General features: G+C 41.1%; 1 protein-coding gene across 33 annotated transcripts in view; it reads right to left on the bottom strand.

Annotated features, from left to right (window-relative positions):
- The window catches only part of DOCK9 (dedicator of cytokinesis 9), a 326031-nt gene that overhangs the window by 76433 nt on the left and 230374 nt on the right, over nucleotides 1-19224 (bottom strand). For all 33 annotated transcript variants that reach the window (XR_002173395.3, XR_002173394.3, XR_012327751.1 and 30 more), the window contains 10 exons: nucleotides 19156-19221; nucleotides 17946-18038; nucleotides 16796-16919; nucleotides 16324-16445; nucleotides 15159-15245; nucleotides 14681-14770; nucleotides 13293-13408; nucleotides 12947-13016; nucleotides 12029-12154; nucleotides 11401-11472 (listed from right to left, as the gene is read on the bottom strand). Coding sequence is in view for 28 of the 33 variants with exons in the window: in XM_019920847.3 (XP_019776406.1) it covers nucleotides 11401-11472; nucleotides 12029-12154; nucleotides 12947-13016; nucleotides 13293-13408; nucleotides 14681-14770; nucleotides 15159-15245; nucleotides 16324-16445; nucleotides 16796-16919; nucleotides 17946-18038; nucleotides 19156-19221 (966 nt within the window). In the remaining 5 variants the exon portion in view is untranslated. The remainder of the gene's footprint in view (nucleotides 1-11400; nucleotides 11473-12028; nucleotides 12155-12946; nucleotides 13017-13292; nucleotides 13409-14680; nucleotides 14771-15158; nucleotides 15246-16323; nucleotides 16446-16795; nucleotides 16920-17945; nucleotides 18039-19155; nucleotides 19222-19224) is intronic.

Below are 19224 nucleotides of genomic sequence, written 5' to 3' on the forward strand. Positions count from 1 at the left end.
TCTCCACAGACGCCAGCGAGGGGCTATACCATGTCCTACATCATCTGGGTGCCGCATCCACTGCCGCCCAAGTCGCTGCCCACTGCGCAAGGACATCCAAAAGCCTTCACGCGTTCAGTGCTGTGCTCCTTGCTGTGTTCTACTCTCCTGGGTGTAGAGACCTCTCTTCTACAGGCCATTTCACTGCTCAGTGTTAACAATAAATAAGACTACTAGTTAATAAACTTCATTCTCCTGGCTTAGCAAACGACAGTAACAACAGAAAAGTAATGGGATAGACAAGAAATTTGCCAATGACATTTCCAGCAGTCTCAAGTTACTCCCTCTCACTGGAATCCCTACATCACTTCTCTCTTTTGTCCTGCAAGTTCTTTCCTTCTCCCGTGTCCTCGTTTTCATCTGCAGAACTCGGTCTTCTCTCTAACCTTTCTGTGTTTACTTCTCTCTGCACCCTGCTGGTGCCATATCCTTACAGGGAAAAGGCTGCCCTCCCCTTCGTGCTGGCTCACGTGGGCATGGGGGTGACCCATTCAGATCAGGAGGACGAGCAGCCCTCCAGGTAGACAAAGGAGGGAAATGGAAGGAGTCTGGGCCTCTGTAACTCTGTGGAATGGAACCCCCATACTACCCTGGACTTTGAGGTGAGAAGAAATAAACTTTTTCTCTTGTGTGTCAATATTACTTTAGATCTCTGTCACAGCAGCTGAACCCATAGCCCTAAAGCATAAGATCTCCCAAGAAAACTGATCACCTCCACCTTCCCTGGTAAACCATGCCCCGATTCTCTCTTTGGAAAGCTCCATTCTACTGTACGCTCACACTTAATATCCAGGTGGCCTTTTATCCCCCATTCAATCTGACTTTACTACATTCTAAGTCAGATTTATTGAGGTTTAATTTACATACATTAAAATTCACCCTTTTAAGGTACACAGTTGGGTTCATCTGGACAAATGAATACAGCTGTGTAACCACTACCACAGCCAAGATACAGTCCATTTCTATCACCCAAAAAACTTCCTCTTGGGCTTCCCTGGTGGTGCAGTGGTTGAGAGTCCACTTGCCGATGCAGGGGACACAGGATTGTGCCCCGGTCTGGGAAGATCCCACGTGCCGCAGAGCAGCTGGGCCCGTGAGCCATGGCCGCTGAGCCTGCGTGTCCGGAGCCTGTGCTCCGCAACGGGAGAGGCCACAACAGTGAGAGGCCCGCGTACCGCAAAAAAAAAAAACAAAAAAATTCCTCTTGTCCCTTTGAATCCCCTCCCCCACGCTGGCCCCTGGAAACCACTGCTCTGTTTTCTGTCCCTGTAGTTTACCTTTTTCTAGAATGTCATATAAATGAACACATACAGTGTATAGTGTATCGTGTATATGTGACCACAGTGACCTCCTTCACATAACATAATGCTTTCGAGATCCATCTGTGTTACTGGATGGAAATCAAATCAATACTTTGTTCCTTTTTATTACTAAGTAGTATTTCATTGTATGGAGTTACCACAACCTGTCTATCATTCACCAGTTAATGGACATTTCCAGTTTTTGGCTCCTATGAATAAAACTGCTATGCACATTTGCATACAGGTCTTTGTGTGGATATCTGTTTTCATTTCTCTTTGGTAAATACTTTAGAAGTATAATTGCTGGGTCAAATTATTGGTTCTGTCTTAATATCCTCTCTTATTCATTCATAATGGTTTGTGTCCTCATCCTCAAGCCTACCTCTTCCCTCCCAATGCTAGATCTTCATCAGCATCACCAGAAAATGTCATTTAGAGAGCTAAAAAAAATAAATAAATAAAAGACATATAAACAATGACAGATGCATTAATCTGTTCCACAGACTATTTAAACTCCAGGAGGAAGGGAGACTCATTGATACAAAAGTTTCCCAATCACTCTGCTAACATTTACACTCTCTTTCATCTTGTCACTACCCTGCCTTTCTATGGTCTCTACCAAATCGTCTGCTGCTTGGCCACAAAGCTCCCCAAAATAATCCTTCTAGGCCCAGGTAAAGTTCCAGCTCCAGCTCCACGTGAATCTACCACGTTGGAGCTTGTACACCTTCCTGCACTCTCCTCTGACAGCATGTTCTCCTTCTCCAAGGACTCTGTGAGCTTCAAGGTTGAGGACGCACCCTCCACTCTACCTGCATTTCTCCTCAGTGCTCTGCACAGAACAAACACTATTTGAAACAATGACTCATGGATGGAAGTATGGCTATTACTGTTCTGCCATCATGTATGTATAGAGTTCACACATATGGTTTAGAGGAAGTCCAGGCAGTACACTTAGAACATGAACCATATACCACCCTTTTGTTCACTCTTCAAATGAAAGCTCTTTCCTTCCTCAATTAAGACAGAAAATGGTTGAAAGCTAAACAACTGACACTTAAAGGTAGATATTCAACCTGTCCACTGCCAGGTTTCCAGCTTCCCCGAGGAACACCTGTGGAATGCTAACAATTTGCGTGATTCAGTATGGGAGGGAAGGAAACTCAAAATGAGTCTGCTGAAATTACAGTTGCTAAAAATAAATGACAGAAAAAACACACCTAAAATATGCTGACCTTAGAGGCAGAGTGGGAACTCCTCAGTAAGCCCCAATGAGGCCTGTTTTGTATCTTTCTCAAAAACTGCTTATTACAAATTCTAAGGACCTCACCTATAAAACACTCAAGTTTGGCACAGTCATATGTTATCAATCCAAACTTTGCAGGTTCATCTGCGGTAGTAAAGAAATTGATTACTTTAGATGCTAGTTCAGAGAGGCTCCGATTCACAGCTCTCCTCCGCAAGTGTAGCAAAGTGTAGTTTGCTTGGCCGCGGACGGGAAGGTGGACATATATACATGGTTGCCTTCATCTTCGGTACAACAGCGTGCAGATTTATCCCTCCTCATATATGGGCATCAGATGGAACAACCCTGCCAGCACCGGGACTGGAAAATGAAGGCCTCAGTTCAAGACACACTATGCCCCCAAATGCTGATCCACGGCAGATATCCTTGGGCAGGGCTTTCAGCAACACTGAAAGCAACATCTGGCTCTTACATGAATCCATGGCCCAGGTGCCCCTACAAGACAGTTGTGTGCCTGTTCATGGCACTTTAAGACAGACTCACCAATGAGGAAGAAAGTCAAGGTCGGGATTATAAACACATTGGATTATACTGACAACCTTCAGCCTAAAAACAGAAAAACTCTGAGGGGATCTGATCATGATTCTGGAAATCACAAGTGGTACAGAAATGGTGACTATGAACTTGTTCCCTAAATCCAGAACACAGGGATCAGGGACTAGGACATGCAATTCTTAATATGTAAATATAAGACAAACATTAAAATAAATAATTCAAACATAAAAACTCATTACTCCTAAGATATGAGGCAAAGTTAATGCACGCTTCAAAAACTGAGAGAAGTTCCTAGATCAAGGTGTGGTTTAGGGGAAGGGCGGCATGATTTAGGGGAAGGATGTTATCTTGGGTGACATGGAAGCAGAAGCCACAGGAGAGACCCTCTAAAAGTGAATAATGTCAAACTCCCCAAAGTGGGGAGCTGGTGTTTTGAATCTCTTTTTATAGTAAATTATGCTGCGATTAAGCTTTCTCCTTTTGGATGCCTGTGTTTCTTTGCAAACTGGATAATTTTAAAATAAACTACTTCTAAAAACTGTCTGAATGCTGTTTTGAGACCAAGATATAATTAACTTACAGAAAAGGTTCTGCATGGCAGCATCTGAGTGCTTTGTGTAAAGTTCCAAGTACACACTATTCCCTCGTGGCGTTGGAGAATGGGGTTATAGGCTGGGAATGGCAGAACACTTGAGATAGGCTGATCCTGCCTCTAGCATGACTCTTGGCTCTGCTCAATTGTGTGACCCTGGGCAGGTCACTTCATGGGTACAGACTTCCATCTCTACCTCTGTGAAATAAGGGAGGAGTTGGACAAGAAGTTAGCTTTCTGGTCCCTACTGACCCTAAAGTTCTACGGTTTAATTTGCCATCTTGAGAAAAGATCACACACAATTAAATTCCTTTATTAATTTTTTATCACAGTTCTCAGATAGATGACACTGATAGTTGATTTTAAATATACTTCTCAACCAGTCCCTCCCATGAGGAAGCTTGCACAAACCTCTCAGATAGCCTCATCCACAAGAGGGCAGACAGAAGCAAGATGAACTACAATCCTGTAGCCTGTGGAAAGAAAACCACATTCACAGAAAGATAAACAAAATGAAAAGGCAGAGGACTATGTCCCAGATGAAGGAACAAGATAAAAACCCAGAAAAACAACTAAATAAGGTGGAGATAGGCAACCTTCCAGAAAAAGAACTCAGAATAATGATACTGAAGATGATCCAGGACCTCAGAAAAAGAAAGGAGGCAAAGGTCGAGAAGATGCAAGAAATGTTTAACAAAGACTTGGAGAACTAAAGGATAAACACCTAGAAGAATTAAAAAACAAACAAACAGAGATGATTAATACAATAACTGAAATGAAAAACACACTGGAAGGAATCAATAGCAGAATAACTGAGGCAGAAGAACACATAAGTGACCTGGAAGACAGAAGGGTGGAATTCACTGCAATGGAACAGAATAAAGAAAAAAGAATGAAAAGAAATGAAGCCAGCCTAAGAGACCTCTGGGACAACATTAAACTCAACAACATTTGCATTATAGGGGTCCCAGAAGGAGAAGAGAAAGAGAAAGGACCTGAGAAAATATTTGAAGAGATTATAGTCAAAAACTTTCCTAACATGGGAAAGGAAATGGCCACCCAAGTCCAGGAAGTGCAGAGAGTCCCAGGCAGGATAAACCCAAGGAGAAACATGCTGAGACGCACAGTAATCAAACTGACAAGGATTAAAGACAAAGAAAAATTATTAAAAGCAGCAGGGAAGGGCTTCCCTGGTGGTGCAGTGGTTGAGAGTCCACCTGCTGATGCAGGGGACACGGGTTCGTGCCCCGGTCCGGGAAGATCCCACATGCTGTGGAGCGGCTGGGCCTGTGAGCTATGGCCGCTGAGCCTGCACATCCGGAGCCTGTGCTCCACAACAGGAGAGGCCGCAACTGTGAGAGGCCCGCGTACCGCAAAAAAAAAAAAAAAAAAGCAGCAGGGAAAAACGACAAATAACATACAAGTGAACTCCCATAAGGTTAACAGCTGATTTCTCAGCAGAAACTCTACAAGCCAGAAGGGAATGGCACGATATATTTAAAGCAATGAAAGGGAAGGACCTACAACCAAGATTACTTTACCCAGCAAGGATCTCATTCAGATTTGACAGAGAAATCAAAAGCTTTATAGACAAGCAAAAGCTAAGAGAATTCAGCACCACTAAACCAGCTTTACAACAAATGCTAAAGGAACTTCTCTAGGCAGGAAACACAAGAGAAGGAAAAGACCTACGAAAACAAACCCAAAACAATTAAGAAAATGGTAACAGGAACATGCATATTGATAATTACCTTAAATGTAAATGGATTAAATGCTCCAACCAAAAGACATAGACTGACTGAACTGATACAAAAACAAGGCCCATATATATGCTGTCTACCAAGAGACCCACTTCAGACCTAGGGACACATACAGACTGAAAGTTAGGGGATGGAAAAAGATATTCTATGCAAATGAAAATCAAAAGAAAGCTGGAGTAGCAATTCTCCTATCAGAGAAAATAGACTTTAAAATAAAGAATGTTATAAGAGACAAGGAAGGACACGACCTAATGATCAAAGGATCAATCCAAGAAGAAGATATAATAATTATAAATATATATGCACCCAACATAGGAGCACTCAATACATAAGGCAAATGCTAACAGCTATAAAAGAGGAAATCGACAGTAACACAGTAAGAGTGGGGGACTTTAACACCTCACTTACATCAATGGACAGATCATCCAGACAAAAAATTAATAAAAAATACACAAGCTTTAAATGACACAATAGACCAGATAGATTTAATTGATATTTATAGGACATTCCATCCAAAAACAGCAGATTGCACTTTCTTCTCAAGTGCACACGGAACATTCTCCAGGATAGATCATATCTTGGGTCACAAATCAAGCCTCAGTTAATTTAAGAAACTTAAAATCATATCAAGCACCCTTTCCGACCACAACACTATGAGATCAGAAATTACAGGGGAAAAAACTTAAAAAACACAAACACTTGGAGGCTAAACAATAGGTTACTAAATAATCAAGAGATCACTGAAGAAATCAAAGAGGAAATCAAAAAATACCTAGAGACAAATGACAATGAAAAGATGATGATCCAAAACCTATGGGATGCAGCAAAAGCAGCTGTAAGTTCATAGCAATACAATCCTGCCTCAAGGAACAAGAAACATCTCAAATAAACAATCTAACCTTACACCTAAGGGAACTAGAGAAAGAAGAACAAACAAAACCCAAAGTAGAAGCAAAGAAACCATAAAGACCAAAGCAGAAATAAATGAGAAAGAAATGAAGGAAACGATATCAGAGATCAATAAAACTAAAAGCTGGTTCTTTGAGAAGATAAATAAAATTGACAAACTATTAGCCAGACTCATCAAGAAAAAAAGGGAAAAGATTCAAATCAACAGAATTAGAAATGAAATAGGAGAAGTAACAACTGACACTGCAGAAATACAAAGGATCATGAGAGATTACTACAAGCAACCATATGCCAATAAAATGGACAACCTAGAAGAAATGGACAAATTCTTAAAAAGGTATAACCTTCCAAGACTGAACCAGGAAGAAATAGAAAATATGAAAGACCAAACACAAGTAATGAAATTGAAACTGTGATTAAAAATCTTCCAACAAACAAGAGTCTAGGACCAGATGGCTTCACAGGTGAATTCTATCAAACATTTAGAGAAGAGCTAACACCTATCCTTCTCAAAATCTTCCAAAAAATTGTAGAGGAAGGAACACTCCCAAACTCATTCTACAAGGCCACCATCACCCTAATACCAAAACCAGACAGAGATACTACAAATAAAGAAAATTACAAACCAATATCACTGATGAATATAGATGCAAAAATCCTCAACAAAATACTAGCAAACAGAATCCAACAACACATTAAAAGGATCATACACCATGATCAAGTGGGATTTATCCCAGCGATGCAAGGATTCTTCAATATATGCAAATCAATCAATGTGATACACCATATTAACAAACTGAAGGATAAAAACCATATGATCATCTCAACAGATGCAGAAAAAGCTTTTGACAAAATTCAACACCCATTTATGATAAAAATCTCCAGAAAGTGGGCATGGAGAGAACCTACCTAAAAGGCCATATACAACAAACCCATAGCCAACATCACTCTCAATGGGGAAAAACCGAATGCATTTCCTCTAAGATCAGCAATAAGACAAGGATGTTCACTCTTGCCACTATTATTCAACATAGTTTTGGAAGTCCTACCCACGGCAATCAGAGAAGAAAAAGAAATAAAAGGAATTCAAATTGGAAAAGAAGAAGTAAAACTGTCACTGTTTGCAGATGACATGATACTATACATAGAGAATCCTAAAGATGCCACCAGAAAACTACTAGAGCTAATCAATGAATTTGGTAAAGTTGCAGGATACCAAATTAATGTACAGAAATCTCTTGCATTCCTATACACTAATAAAGAAAGTTCAGAAAGAGAAATTAAGAAAACAATCCCATTCACCATTGCAACAAAAAGAATAAAATACCTAGGAATAAATCTTCCTAAGGAGGTAAAAGACTTGTGCTCAGAAAACTAAAAGACACTGATGAAAGAAATCAAAGATGTCACAAACAGATGGAGAGATATACCATGCTCTTGGATTGGAAGAATCAATATTGCCCAAAGCAATATACAGATTCAATGCAATCCCTATCAAATTACCAATGGCATTTTTTACAGAACTAGAACAAAAGATCTTAAAAGTTGTATGGAGACACAAAAGACCCCAAATAGCCAAAGCAATCTTGAGGGAAAAAAACAGAGTTGGAGGAATCAGACTCTCTGACTTCAGACTACACTACAAAGCTACAGTAATCAAGACAATATGGTACTGGCAGAAAAACAGAAATATAGATCAAAGGAACAGGATAGAAAGTCCAGAGATAAACCCATGCCCCTATGGTCAACTAATCCATGATAAAGGAGGCAAGGATATACAATGGAGAAAAGACAGTCTCTTCAATAAGTGGTGCTGGGAAAACTGGACAGCTACATGTAAAAGAATGAAATTAGAACACCCCCTAACACCATACACAAAAATAAACTGAAAATGGATTAAAGACCTAAATGTAAGACCTGGCACTATAAAACTCTTAGAGGAAAACACAGGAAGAACACTCTTTGACATAAATCACAGCAAGATCTTTTCTGACCCACCTCCTAGAGTAACGGAAACAAAAAGAAAAATAAACAAATGGGACCTAATGAAATTTAAAAGCTTTTGCAAAGCAAAGGAAACTATAAATAAGATGAAAAGACAACTCTCAGAATGGGAGAAAATATTTGCAACTGAATCAATAGATAAAGGATTAATTTCCAAAATATATAAACAGCTCATGCAGCTCAATATTAGAAAAACAAACAACCCAATGCAAAAATGGGCAGAAGACCTAAGTAGACATTTCTCCAAAGAAGACATACAGATGGCCAAGAAGCACATGAAAAGCTGCTCAACATCGCTAATTATTAGAGAAATGCAAATCAAAACTACAATGAGGTATCACCTCACACCAGTTAGAATGGGCATCATCAGAAAATCTGCAAAGAACAAATGGTGGAGAGGGTGTGGAGAAAAGGGAACCCTCCTGCACTGTTGGTGGAAATGTAAATTGATACAGCCACTATGGAGAACAGTATGGAGGTTCCTTAAAAAACTAAAAATAGAATTACCATATGACCAAGCAATCCCACTACTGGGCATATACCCTGAGAAAACCATAATTCACAAAGAGTCATGCACCCCAATGTTCACTGCAGCACTATTTACAATAGCCAGGTCATGGAAGCAACCTAAGTGCCTATCGACAAAGGAATGGATAAAGAAGATGTGGTATATATATACAATGGAATATTAGTCAGGTATAAAAAGGAACGAAACTGGGTCATTTATAGAGACGTGGATGGACCTAGATACTGTCATACAGAGTGAATTAAGTTAGAAAGAGAAAAACAAATATCGTATATTAACACATATATGTGGAATCTAGAAAAATGGTACAGATGAACCGGTTTTCAAGGCAGAAATAGAGACACAGATGTAGAGAACAAACATGGACACCAAGGGGGCAACGTTGGGGGGCAGGTGGTGGTGGTGGGATGAACTGGGAGATTGGGATTGACATGTATATACTAATATGTATAAAATAGATAACTAAAGAACCTGCTGTATAAAAAAATAAAAATAAACAAATAAATAAATATACTTCTCAGGAATGTTTCAAAAGTGTTCCTTACCTCCTTGAACATGGCTCCCGTGGTCTAACTGCACGCTTTCCCACATGAACTCCATGAGGGCACAAATCATACTACATTTAACCGTGTAACCTCTGAGCCTGTCATATAATAAGGGCTCAATGAATACTTCCTGAACACATCAGTTCTTTTTAAAAATATAATCAGGTTTACTAATCTCTCTGAAGTGATCCCATTTATTTAAAGACAAAAATGATGAAAAATCCAGTAGTTCAGTTATGAACTGAATTGTGTCCCTGTTCCCAACCTCCCCCCCCAAATTTGTATATTGAAGTCCTAACCCTACCTCAGAATGTAAGTGCATTTGGAGATAGGGTCTTCAAAGAGGAAATTAAGTTAAAATTAGGTCATCAAGATGAGCCTTAATCCAGCAGGATTAAGAAGAGATTAGGACACAGACACACACAGAGAGAAGACCATGCGAGGACACAGGGAGAAGAAGGCCACCCACAAGCCACGGAGAGAGGCCTCCTGAGAAACCAACCCTACAGACACCTTGATCTCAAGACATCTAGCCTCCAGGATCACAAGGAAATAAACTTCTGTTGTTTAAGTCCCCTGGTGTATAGTACTTGTGATGGCAGCCCCAGCAGACGACGACAGGCCTAGAGCCTGTCCTGTATAGGGCATTTTTAACAGAAAGGCAAAATAACATGTGTGTGTGTGTGCATGCCTGTTTAGCTGCATACTGCCAAGTAGACAATCTGCTAGATTTTTCCCTTGGCAGGCTGTGCTGGCAAGATTTAGATGGTGCGCTACTCTGTGGAAGGCAGGGCCCACCTCCATCTGGCATCTCCCTGTGCACTAAAATTGGATTTAAAAGAAAAAAGAAAAGAAAGGAAACCTCCTGAGCAGGCTCCAGCTCTACTAGAAGAAAAGCACAGCTTTAGGTTCTGAACCACCAGCCTTCCACCTGACAAGATCCACCAGCCTTTCCCCAGGCTTCCTCTCCATCCAGATCCCTTGTCCAGGGGACCTAGATCTTGAGCCTCCCTCCCTGGGGCTCCGCCCTCCTTCCCACGTGCATTGAGGAGGCTGCTGGGCCCCAGGACTCCTGCTCCCCGCATGAGCGCCTGCTGCTCCCGGCCATAGTCACCAACACCCCGCTTCTGTACAGCTATGACACAGTAAGAATCCAGTCATACAGCAACTCCGGGACTCCGAGAGTCTCAGAAGCAATCCTGTGCACAGCCACCTTGGTTTACTGCGTTGGAATTCCATAAACATTTATCTACACTGAGCCTCAGCCAGCCAGCGGGGGCATCAGGCCAGAGTCTGTTCATCTCATGGCAGAGACCAGTGGGAACCAGGGGACAGCACGGGGACCCAGAGGGTCACACACACCCAGGCACCATGGGGAGGATGCGTCAGGGGAGACGGAGTTGTCTCAGAGTCCACTAATTGGCCATAGAGGATGTGTGATCATACCAGACTTTCCCATCTAAGTTGCTGAGAAATCTCTACAATGTTCAAGACACTTAACGAACACTGGGTAGTTACATTTGAAATGAACGCTTAAACTGCTACTCCCTTTTCAGCAGATGTGAAGATTTCTAAGCTAGTCAAAGGAAAAGACTTATTTTTCTCTGGATTTAATAACACAGAGCTCCACGAGTGTGGGCTCTGGAGCCAGACTGGCCCAAAGCCTGGCTCCCTCAATTCATTGCAGGATCCTGGGTAGTTAACTCAAGCACTCTGGTCTCACCTTCTTCATCTATAAAACTATAAGACTAGTACTTCCCCCATAGGGTTGTTATACAGCCAAAATGACTTACTACTTGGAAAGCCCCTAGAACAGTACTGTGACTGGAACATAGAAAGCAATAATAAGTGTTAGCTACAAACACAATGAAAGAGAATTTCCCGTAAGAACTGCCAGGTAAGCCCTGAGCGGAAGTGACATACCTTAACCTTGGAGTTCTCTATCAAATGCTGAGCCATGGATTTGATCAAAACTTCAAAGAAAAACCATGAATACTGAAAGAAACAAAAGAATCCAGTAAGGAAAACAACAAATCAGAAGGTGAGACATTTACTCCCTTAGGCTGACAATGTCACTGATGTGAAACAAGTGTGACCTGAAAACATAGCTGAGCCTCTTGGCGAATGGCTGTCAGAGCAGAGGTGCAAGGCAGATGCACCCGCTTCCACGTGTCCAACAGTAAACAATGCCGTACACTCAGCAGACACTCAGCACGGCACAGCCAACCAGAGGTGCCAGCTCATTCTCACTGGCCTTTCCTCTCGGTTGGGTCCCACCCGTGGACACTTGCCTTTATAGTCTCTAACTCAGTGTCCTCCAATGGTTTGAATATAATGACTGTGAAACTTTGAACACAGTAATACCTTGCAGCTCTGTTACGAGCACAAGTACAAGCAGCGAAGTTGGTACTGAAGAACTAACTCTGTTACCCCCTTTTAGGAGGTGGTGATTGTCTCCAAAAGCACACAAAGAGGGTGAAATCGATCAGGCCATGAAGTCTGAATTTTCTTGTTTCAATACCACAGAGCCACACTGGCCCTCCTGACATACCTTAAGTAGTTTGTTGCTGGTGAGGAAATCGGCGGAAGGCTTGAGAATTGTGGTCATGGATTTGGTCAGCTCTTCATGCACCGTCTTGTATTCGGAAGCAATATATGGCTCAGCCTTATAAGCATACTTCAAAGAAAAGGGAAAGATATTTTAATGCACCGGTTCTCCAAGTTGGGCTGAAAGCTGGAGAGGCTCCAAAGGATGGAGATCTGGGACTGAGATACAACTGCATGGGTGGGAGAGGAGGTGTGGAAACGGAAGGTGGGAAGGGTGGTTGTCATGTGACAGGAAGAGGGAGCCCAGGGTGTCTTCAGGGAGCCCATCAAAACATGTGGATCACCTGACTCAGCTGGTGGTTCCTCCAGCCCAGAACTCCACCTCCCAAGGGCTTTAAGCAATGTGTCGCATGACACTCAGGAACTGATTCCCTAAAGCACCCCAATTTTACTTTTTAAACTAATACATAACTATAATTCACAGAGGTGTCGAAGGTTAAATAGAACACGTGTAACTTTTGAGAACAGTAAAGGCCACCATGTTCACGAAATATTGTATGTAAATGACAAACTTGTTGATGTTTATCCTAACGGCACCTCTTACTTTCCTTCATAGTCTTCTAATTTGATGGTGGCCACAGCTAACCTTCCCATCTTTCAATTTCTATGTCATTTGGGTCACATTATTTGCAAAACCCATAAAAGGACGAAATGTAGCTGAAAGAATGAAATCAAGTAAATAAAGGAATGGCTGCCCCTCTCTGGACTTCCCCACGTTCAGGTGCAAGCACCAGCTATAGGCAGAGGTGTTAAGTTTCATCCCAAATACATCCCCAAATGACTAGATTAATAAAAGTAAGTCCTCAGAAGGAAAATTGGAGAGCCACAGATTTAAATGACCGGGGCAGTTTCATTTACATACCTTAACATATGACCTCAAGTGGCTCTCCAATCCTTCCTCATGGCACTGGGCAACCACATGAATAATGACCCTACACATCACAGGAATGAATAAAGCAATGAACAGTAATGTGAAAATGGAAACATTTCATTATTATCACAGTAGTAGTAGAACAATGACGGTGCTATTGGCACCACAGGAAACGAGGAAACAAGGAATCAGATGGGGTCCCCGCATATGGGATCAAAAGAAATTTCTTAACTATAATGTTCAACACATACTCGCATCCCAGATACGTATGACTGTGCTCCAGATGCGGACAGACTGAAAGGGAAGAAGAGTATCCACCTCTCTCTGCCTCTCTCACCGTGTCACGTTGACGGCGACTTCCTCCTGGGTTGCTCGGGTGAGGACACGGAATAGCTGGTTTAGGATGGTGGGCAAGAAGGCGATCATCACGTGACCTTCCATCGCATGCAGGCTCTACAGACGTGGAATGGCAAAGTTCGTGTTACCTTTTTAAAAGTAAACCAACCCCAAGAAGTTTCCACTTAGTTCCAAATAAGGATGGAAGAAATTAAACAAATGGAGACAGCGGCAGGCAGACTACTGGGCAAAGATGTCCACGTCCTAAACCCCAGAACCTGTGAATGTGTTACATGGCAAAGGGGAATTAAGGCTGCTAATCAGATTAGCTGGCCTTGAGACAGGGGACTCTGCTGGATTATCCAGGTGGGCCTGAAGTAATCACAAGCATCCTTAAAAGCGGAAGAGGGAGGCAGGAGAGTGGGGGGAAGAATGCTCAGAGATGCAACATTGTTGGCTTTGAGATGGAGGAAGGGGCCACAAGCCAAGGAATGAGTGCAGCCTTTAGGAGCTGGAAAAGGACAGGAAATAGATTCACCCCTAGAGTTCCAGAAAGGAACTCAGCCCTGTTAATAAAACCCTGGTTTTAGCCCAGTGAGACCCGTGTCAGATCTCTGACCTACAGGAAGTGTAAGAAAACAAATTTGTGTTGTTTTAAGCCACCATTTTTTTGTAATTTGTTACAGCAGCAATAGAGAATGAATAAAAGGCTCTTATTCAAGTCACATGGCTCTTATGATATAGCTGAAAGGGGACCTGGAGCAGTGATTTCAGAATCCCCATTCCATTTTCCTTGCTTAAATCAAACGAATTCCACTTCTCACATTTCTTCTATTTTGTCCCCATGCTTAGATTGCCCTTTTTCGAAATGCTCCCCTAGAATCAGGTTCTGGGTGAAACTCCCCTAGACCAACCCTCCTGCTCTCCCTGTGCCATGACTCCAGGAGCCCCCCAGCCTGCCCAAAGCTGGAGTTGGTTATGTGCATCATTTCTGGGTTTTTTGCCCACCTAGCATGCATTCACCAAGTTTATGTTGTCCCCTACAATGAATAAGAAGTTACTTAACAGTGGGACTAAAGTCACTGCTTTTTATGTGCCTGTGACTGTGCTCTGCACCCAGTGAGCACTCACAGGTAGGGCCTCTAAGTGGGTGGTTTTCTATGAGGAATAATGTGTTTTAGGTCCAGCCTGAGAAAAGGATATGTGGGGCTGGAATGAACATCACAGTGGTATTATTTCCGAGTCCACTTCTTCCCACTATCTAAAACCATATAGATGCCATCAGTGTGAGGGCATCTAGCTAAGAGCAGCCTCACTCACCACCAAATAAAAAAACCCAACCTACTGTACACTCATTAAAAAGGGGTTACTAAGAAAGCTATGTGATACCTTCAGGTATTTTACAAGTTCGCTCCCTAAGGCTTGGGCTCCGGATTCGGTTTTCTGACAGTACTGGAAAAAATTATGGAAGTGCTGATCCTGGGGAGATAAAAGAAGACAAGAAAATGAAAGCTTATTAGCATATCTGCTGTGGAAACAGAAGTATTTGCTTCTTGCAGCATGTATGTTTTATTTAGACTATAAAATATCATATAAAAATGAAAGCATCAAAGAGATAAAAATAAATTTAAAAAAAGATTTCAAAGATCCTCCAACAAAAGAGGAAAACTGTTGAGAAATGTCACTTGTACTATTCATTTATATCATTACATGAGAGCACCTTATATGCACTTTCTTTCTTCAAAAAAGGACTTATAGAGTGAAAATATATCTATGTAATATATCAATTAGGATTTTATTTTGCCAAAAAATCACACAAACTCATTCACAAAGCAATCACTGCTAATTCTAATGGAACAGCGCTTACCTGAGTATACACTGTGGAAACCAGGTGAGTTGAAACTCTCAGCAGTGGCTTGCTTCCATCTACCCATTTAATTTCTGGACCATAATGCTGAAAACATATGGAGGGAAGAAACATCCCAACAGATTAGTGACATTAGCTTCAAACATCATCTTCAGTGAAGGTACTGATGAGGTGCTGAAGGCCAGACAGCCTCAGTAACTTGATATGTAGGCCTGGCTCACAGCAGGAATGTAACCAGTACTAGTTTCTGCCTACTTCCTGATATTCTAAGCTACCTTTTCTGTGTACTTGCAGCTGTATGAATTACTGTCCATTTGAGAGGGAAAGACTCCCAATACTACCAATGACTTAACCAAACTTGAGTTCAGGGTTCCGAAAGTCGTGGCATAAGGTACCAGATAAAGTAAATAGGATAGTAAGTATTCCTGGCACAGGCAAAGGGTCTATCATCTGTTTGTGTTTAGTTTTATTTCTGAAACCTCTATTTTTCTCATGTTCAGACTAGGAATAATAACTGAATGTTATATGATTTACCCTTATTTTGGAATATTTTAACTATTTGTTCATAACATGGGCCCAAATCTGGCACTATTTAAATGCAGAGAGATATTAAAAGCCATTCACAATGAAACAGAACAGATCTTAACTAAGCATGTTATAAAACTGAAGTCTATAACACTTAAGATGGCTAAAAAGAATATAAAACCAACAAACCAATTGGAGAAATCTGAGAAAATTCAAGCTCTAACGAATCAGAAATGTATCAGAGTGGACTACCATGTGGGTGAGAGATTTGCTTACTAGACTTACAATAAGTTGGAAGATAATTCCTAACCATTTGCATGACTCTAAGAACCTATCTTTATTTGAGCACGGCTAGTTTTCAGAGACAAACTTCCATCTCATACAGTACCTCCAAGTTTCCATTTCCCTGCTGAAGTACTGCTAGTTCAGGGCTTATAAAATGCCCAAACTGTAATTCCAGATTGTGATAACTGTTAACAGCACTGCCTTCCAGTGGCCTAAGTTTACTTGAAAATGAATAACTAAAACCAAAATGTGGGACTGGCAAAAATACTGCATGCTTTTGTGTGTTACTGTTGTTTTAGCTGATCTTTAATGCTTTCTGAAGGAACTGCGATCAACCAATCTTAAAGTACTGTACCCTGCCCATCCCAAGCTCCTGGTAGCCAAGGTAGCCGGATGGGAGATTGGCTGAGACAGGGATGTGCTGCTCGCTAGTCACCACCCTTCCATCTTTCAGGAGAGGAAGCCAGGAATATCCAACTGTTGAAATAAAGAACAAAAAAATCACCGTAAGTGTAGGAAAATGTATGAAGACAGCCATGTTACTAAATTGCCTGATCTTTAAGAACTGTTAATACCAATCAGTAAGAAACTGAAAAGACCCTGAATATAGTCTCTGCAGAACAGCGTCTATAATGTACGCTGGCCTCTTTGGGATTAGAATTCTAAAATTATCTCCTATAAAATGGACGTATGTGAGCCGGGCATGCTACCCTTACAAACGTCATCTAAAAACACCTTAACAAAAGGATGCAAATTCAGAATCAAGACAAAATTTAAGAACCTGATGTGTAAGTTGTGAACAATCAAAGGAATGATGAAATTCAAACCTTGTGTTTCAACAACATCCTTCTTCTTTGTGCTTCCTTTGCTTGAATTATCACAGCTGACGTGGAAGAATGTGAACAGCAAGTGGTGCTTTTCATGTAGCTGGGTGGGCAATTCTATTTTAATCTGCAAGGAAGACAAAATAATAATCTTTTTTATATTCCAAAACAACCACGTGTCACCCAGGTACAAACGTGTATTTGCTCTCCAAACTGATTTAACGTTTGCAGTTAAAGAGAGCTGAGGCTGTAAAGTTGTGCTAAGGAAGAAATGGATCCTTAATACACTGTACTGGTCTAAATGTCTGTGTCCCCCACAAATGCATATGTTGAAATCCTAACTCCAAATGTGATGGTATTAGTAGGTGGGCCCTTTGGGGTGATTAGGGCATGAGGATGGAGCCCTCATAAATGGCATTAGTGCTCCTGTAAGAGATCCTATACAGCTCCCAGGCCCTTCCTGCCATGGGAGGACACCACTGAGAAGTCTGTGACCTGGGACGTGGCCCTCACCCAACCATACTGGCACCCTGATCCTAGACTTCCAGGCTCCAGAACCGCGAGCAATTAATATCTGCTGTTTACAAGCCACCCAGTTGGTGGTATTTTGTTACAGCAGCCTGAATGGACTAAAAACATTCACTGACCAAAAAACAGGAGAGTTGGTATTTCAACTCTAGAAAGAACTGGAAAACTCATGACAGAAACCACTTCGTTAACTTAACACAACCAAGGCATAATGAAAAACCAGGTCTAAACATTTAAATGTAGGATTCACATAGTAGTTTTAATGAACTGCATTGTGATTCTACATAAGGAAACCCAAAAATAAGAAAGGAAGATTCTCAGGTCCAACAAGTATTTAACTATACTTAAGTATGCATTTGAACAGAAATATTAATTGTGGTAGGGATACGGGAGGAATTTTGAGTTTTTCTTTTCTATATTATCTGCATTTTCCAAGTTCTTATTTTTTATAATAAATGTTACTTTTATAATTAGAAAAACTATGTCAAATAAATATTTCAACATTTAGTTCTATTACTGTAATTTCAGTATGCAGCTTCTCTTGAATTCTGGTTTACTAGGCAAAGAAAGTGGAGTTTTCCTTAAAACTGGTTAAACTGGGTTTTCTCTTGAAAACCTCACTTACCTCATCATAAAATTCTGGGTTTTGGTGATGGTGTAGAACTGCAGCAAAGGCGCTTCTTGTGAATACTGGCCCACCAGGTCTGCCATAAATGCACTAAAATAAGAATTAGCAAAGGGAGACACCAGTCTTAATTAATAGAGTAAGAAATTAAACACAGATGTGTTGTAAAGAAAGCAGCATTCCTACAGCATAAACTAAGCCACCTTTGATGGATTTCTCCTGCTTACAAGACTCCAGACCCACAAGCCCTCTTACTCCTAGATCCTACCCGCCCCTGGCTTATCTCCCAGCCCTCCCCTCCACTCCCTCCCCCACCCCTCCCCCACCCCTCCATGCCCTGGACAACGCCTGCTCACTGCTCACTTTCACCTCCATGCCTTTGCTGACACAAACCCTCAGTCTGAACGACCTTCCCTCCCATGTACAGCAAGCAAACTCTCATGCATCCTTCAAGAAATGATTCATTCCTTCCTGTGTCCCCTCGGCAATTTTTTATACTAATTATTCAGTTTCATCCAAAAAACCATTTCTGTACTTTCTGTGTGCCAGGAGCTTTTCCTCCATGACTGCCTTTCCCACTAAACTGTGAATTTCTTGAGGGCAAAAACTATATTATATTCTTTGCATCTTTATCTCCTTCCCTTTTTGGAAAGTCATTTCCACACAGTTACAGTAAAGAATTTGGGCTCTGGAGCCAGAATGCCTGGGTTTGAACACCGGTTCCACTAATGTATGGCCCTGAGCAATTCACTTAAATTCTGTGCATTAGTTCCCTCATCTAAAAAAAATTCAGATAATAATAGTTCCTAACTCAAAAGACTGTTATGAGCATTAAAGGAGTCTAATTACCTATAGGGCTCTACGAGCAGAGCCTGGAATATAACAAGCACTCAATAAACATCACCAATAATCTACTATTATTATTACATACTAGAATAAACATTTTCAAGTTAGGTGCATGATATGTTTACTGAATTGAATACGTATAAGAAAACCCCCTCCCTAAAGAGTATAACGAAACAGACATTATCAATTAAGAGCAAGAACTCAATTATTCCAAATTCTGTAAGGTTCAGCATATGTGGTTATATTCTGTGATGTCACATATTTTGTGTTTGTGTCAATTAAAATGTGCTAAATCCCTTTAGTTGTACAATATCATGCAACTGCATTTTTAAAATGGAAAATTACGAGCACATAAAATACAAACCTTCAGAGGCTGAGAGTCTTCCTCATCTGAATCTTTGAATTCAATGCAAATAGCAATATTTCTGGCCTG

This window comes from Tursiops truncatus, chromosome 18 (genome assembly GCF_011762595.2).
Source record: "Tursiops truncatus isolate mTurTru1 chromosome 18, mTurTru1.mat.Y, whole genome shotgun sequence".
In the NCBI taxonomy this organism is placed as follows: domain Eukaryota; kingdom Metazoa; phylum Chordata; class Mammalia; order Artiodactyla; family Delphinidae; genus Tursiops; species Tursiops truncatus.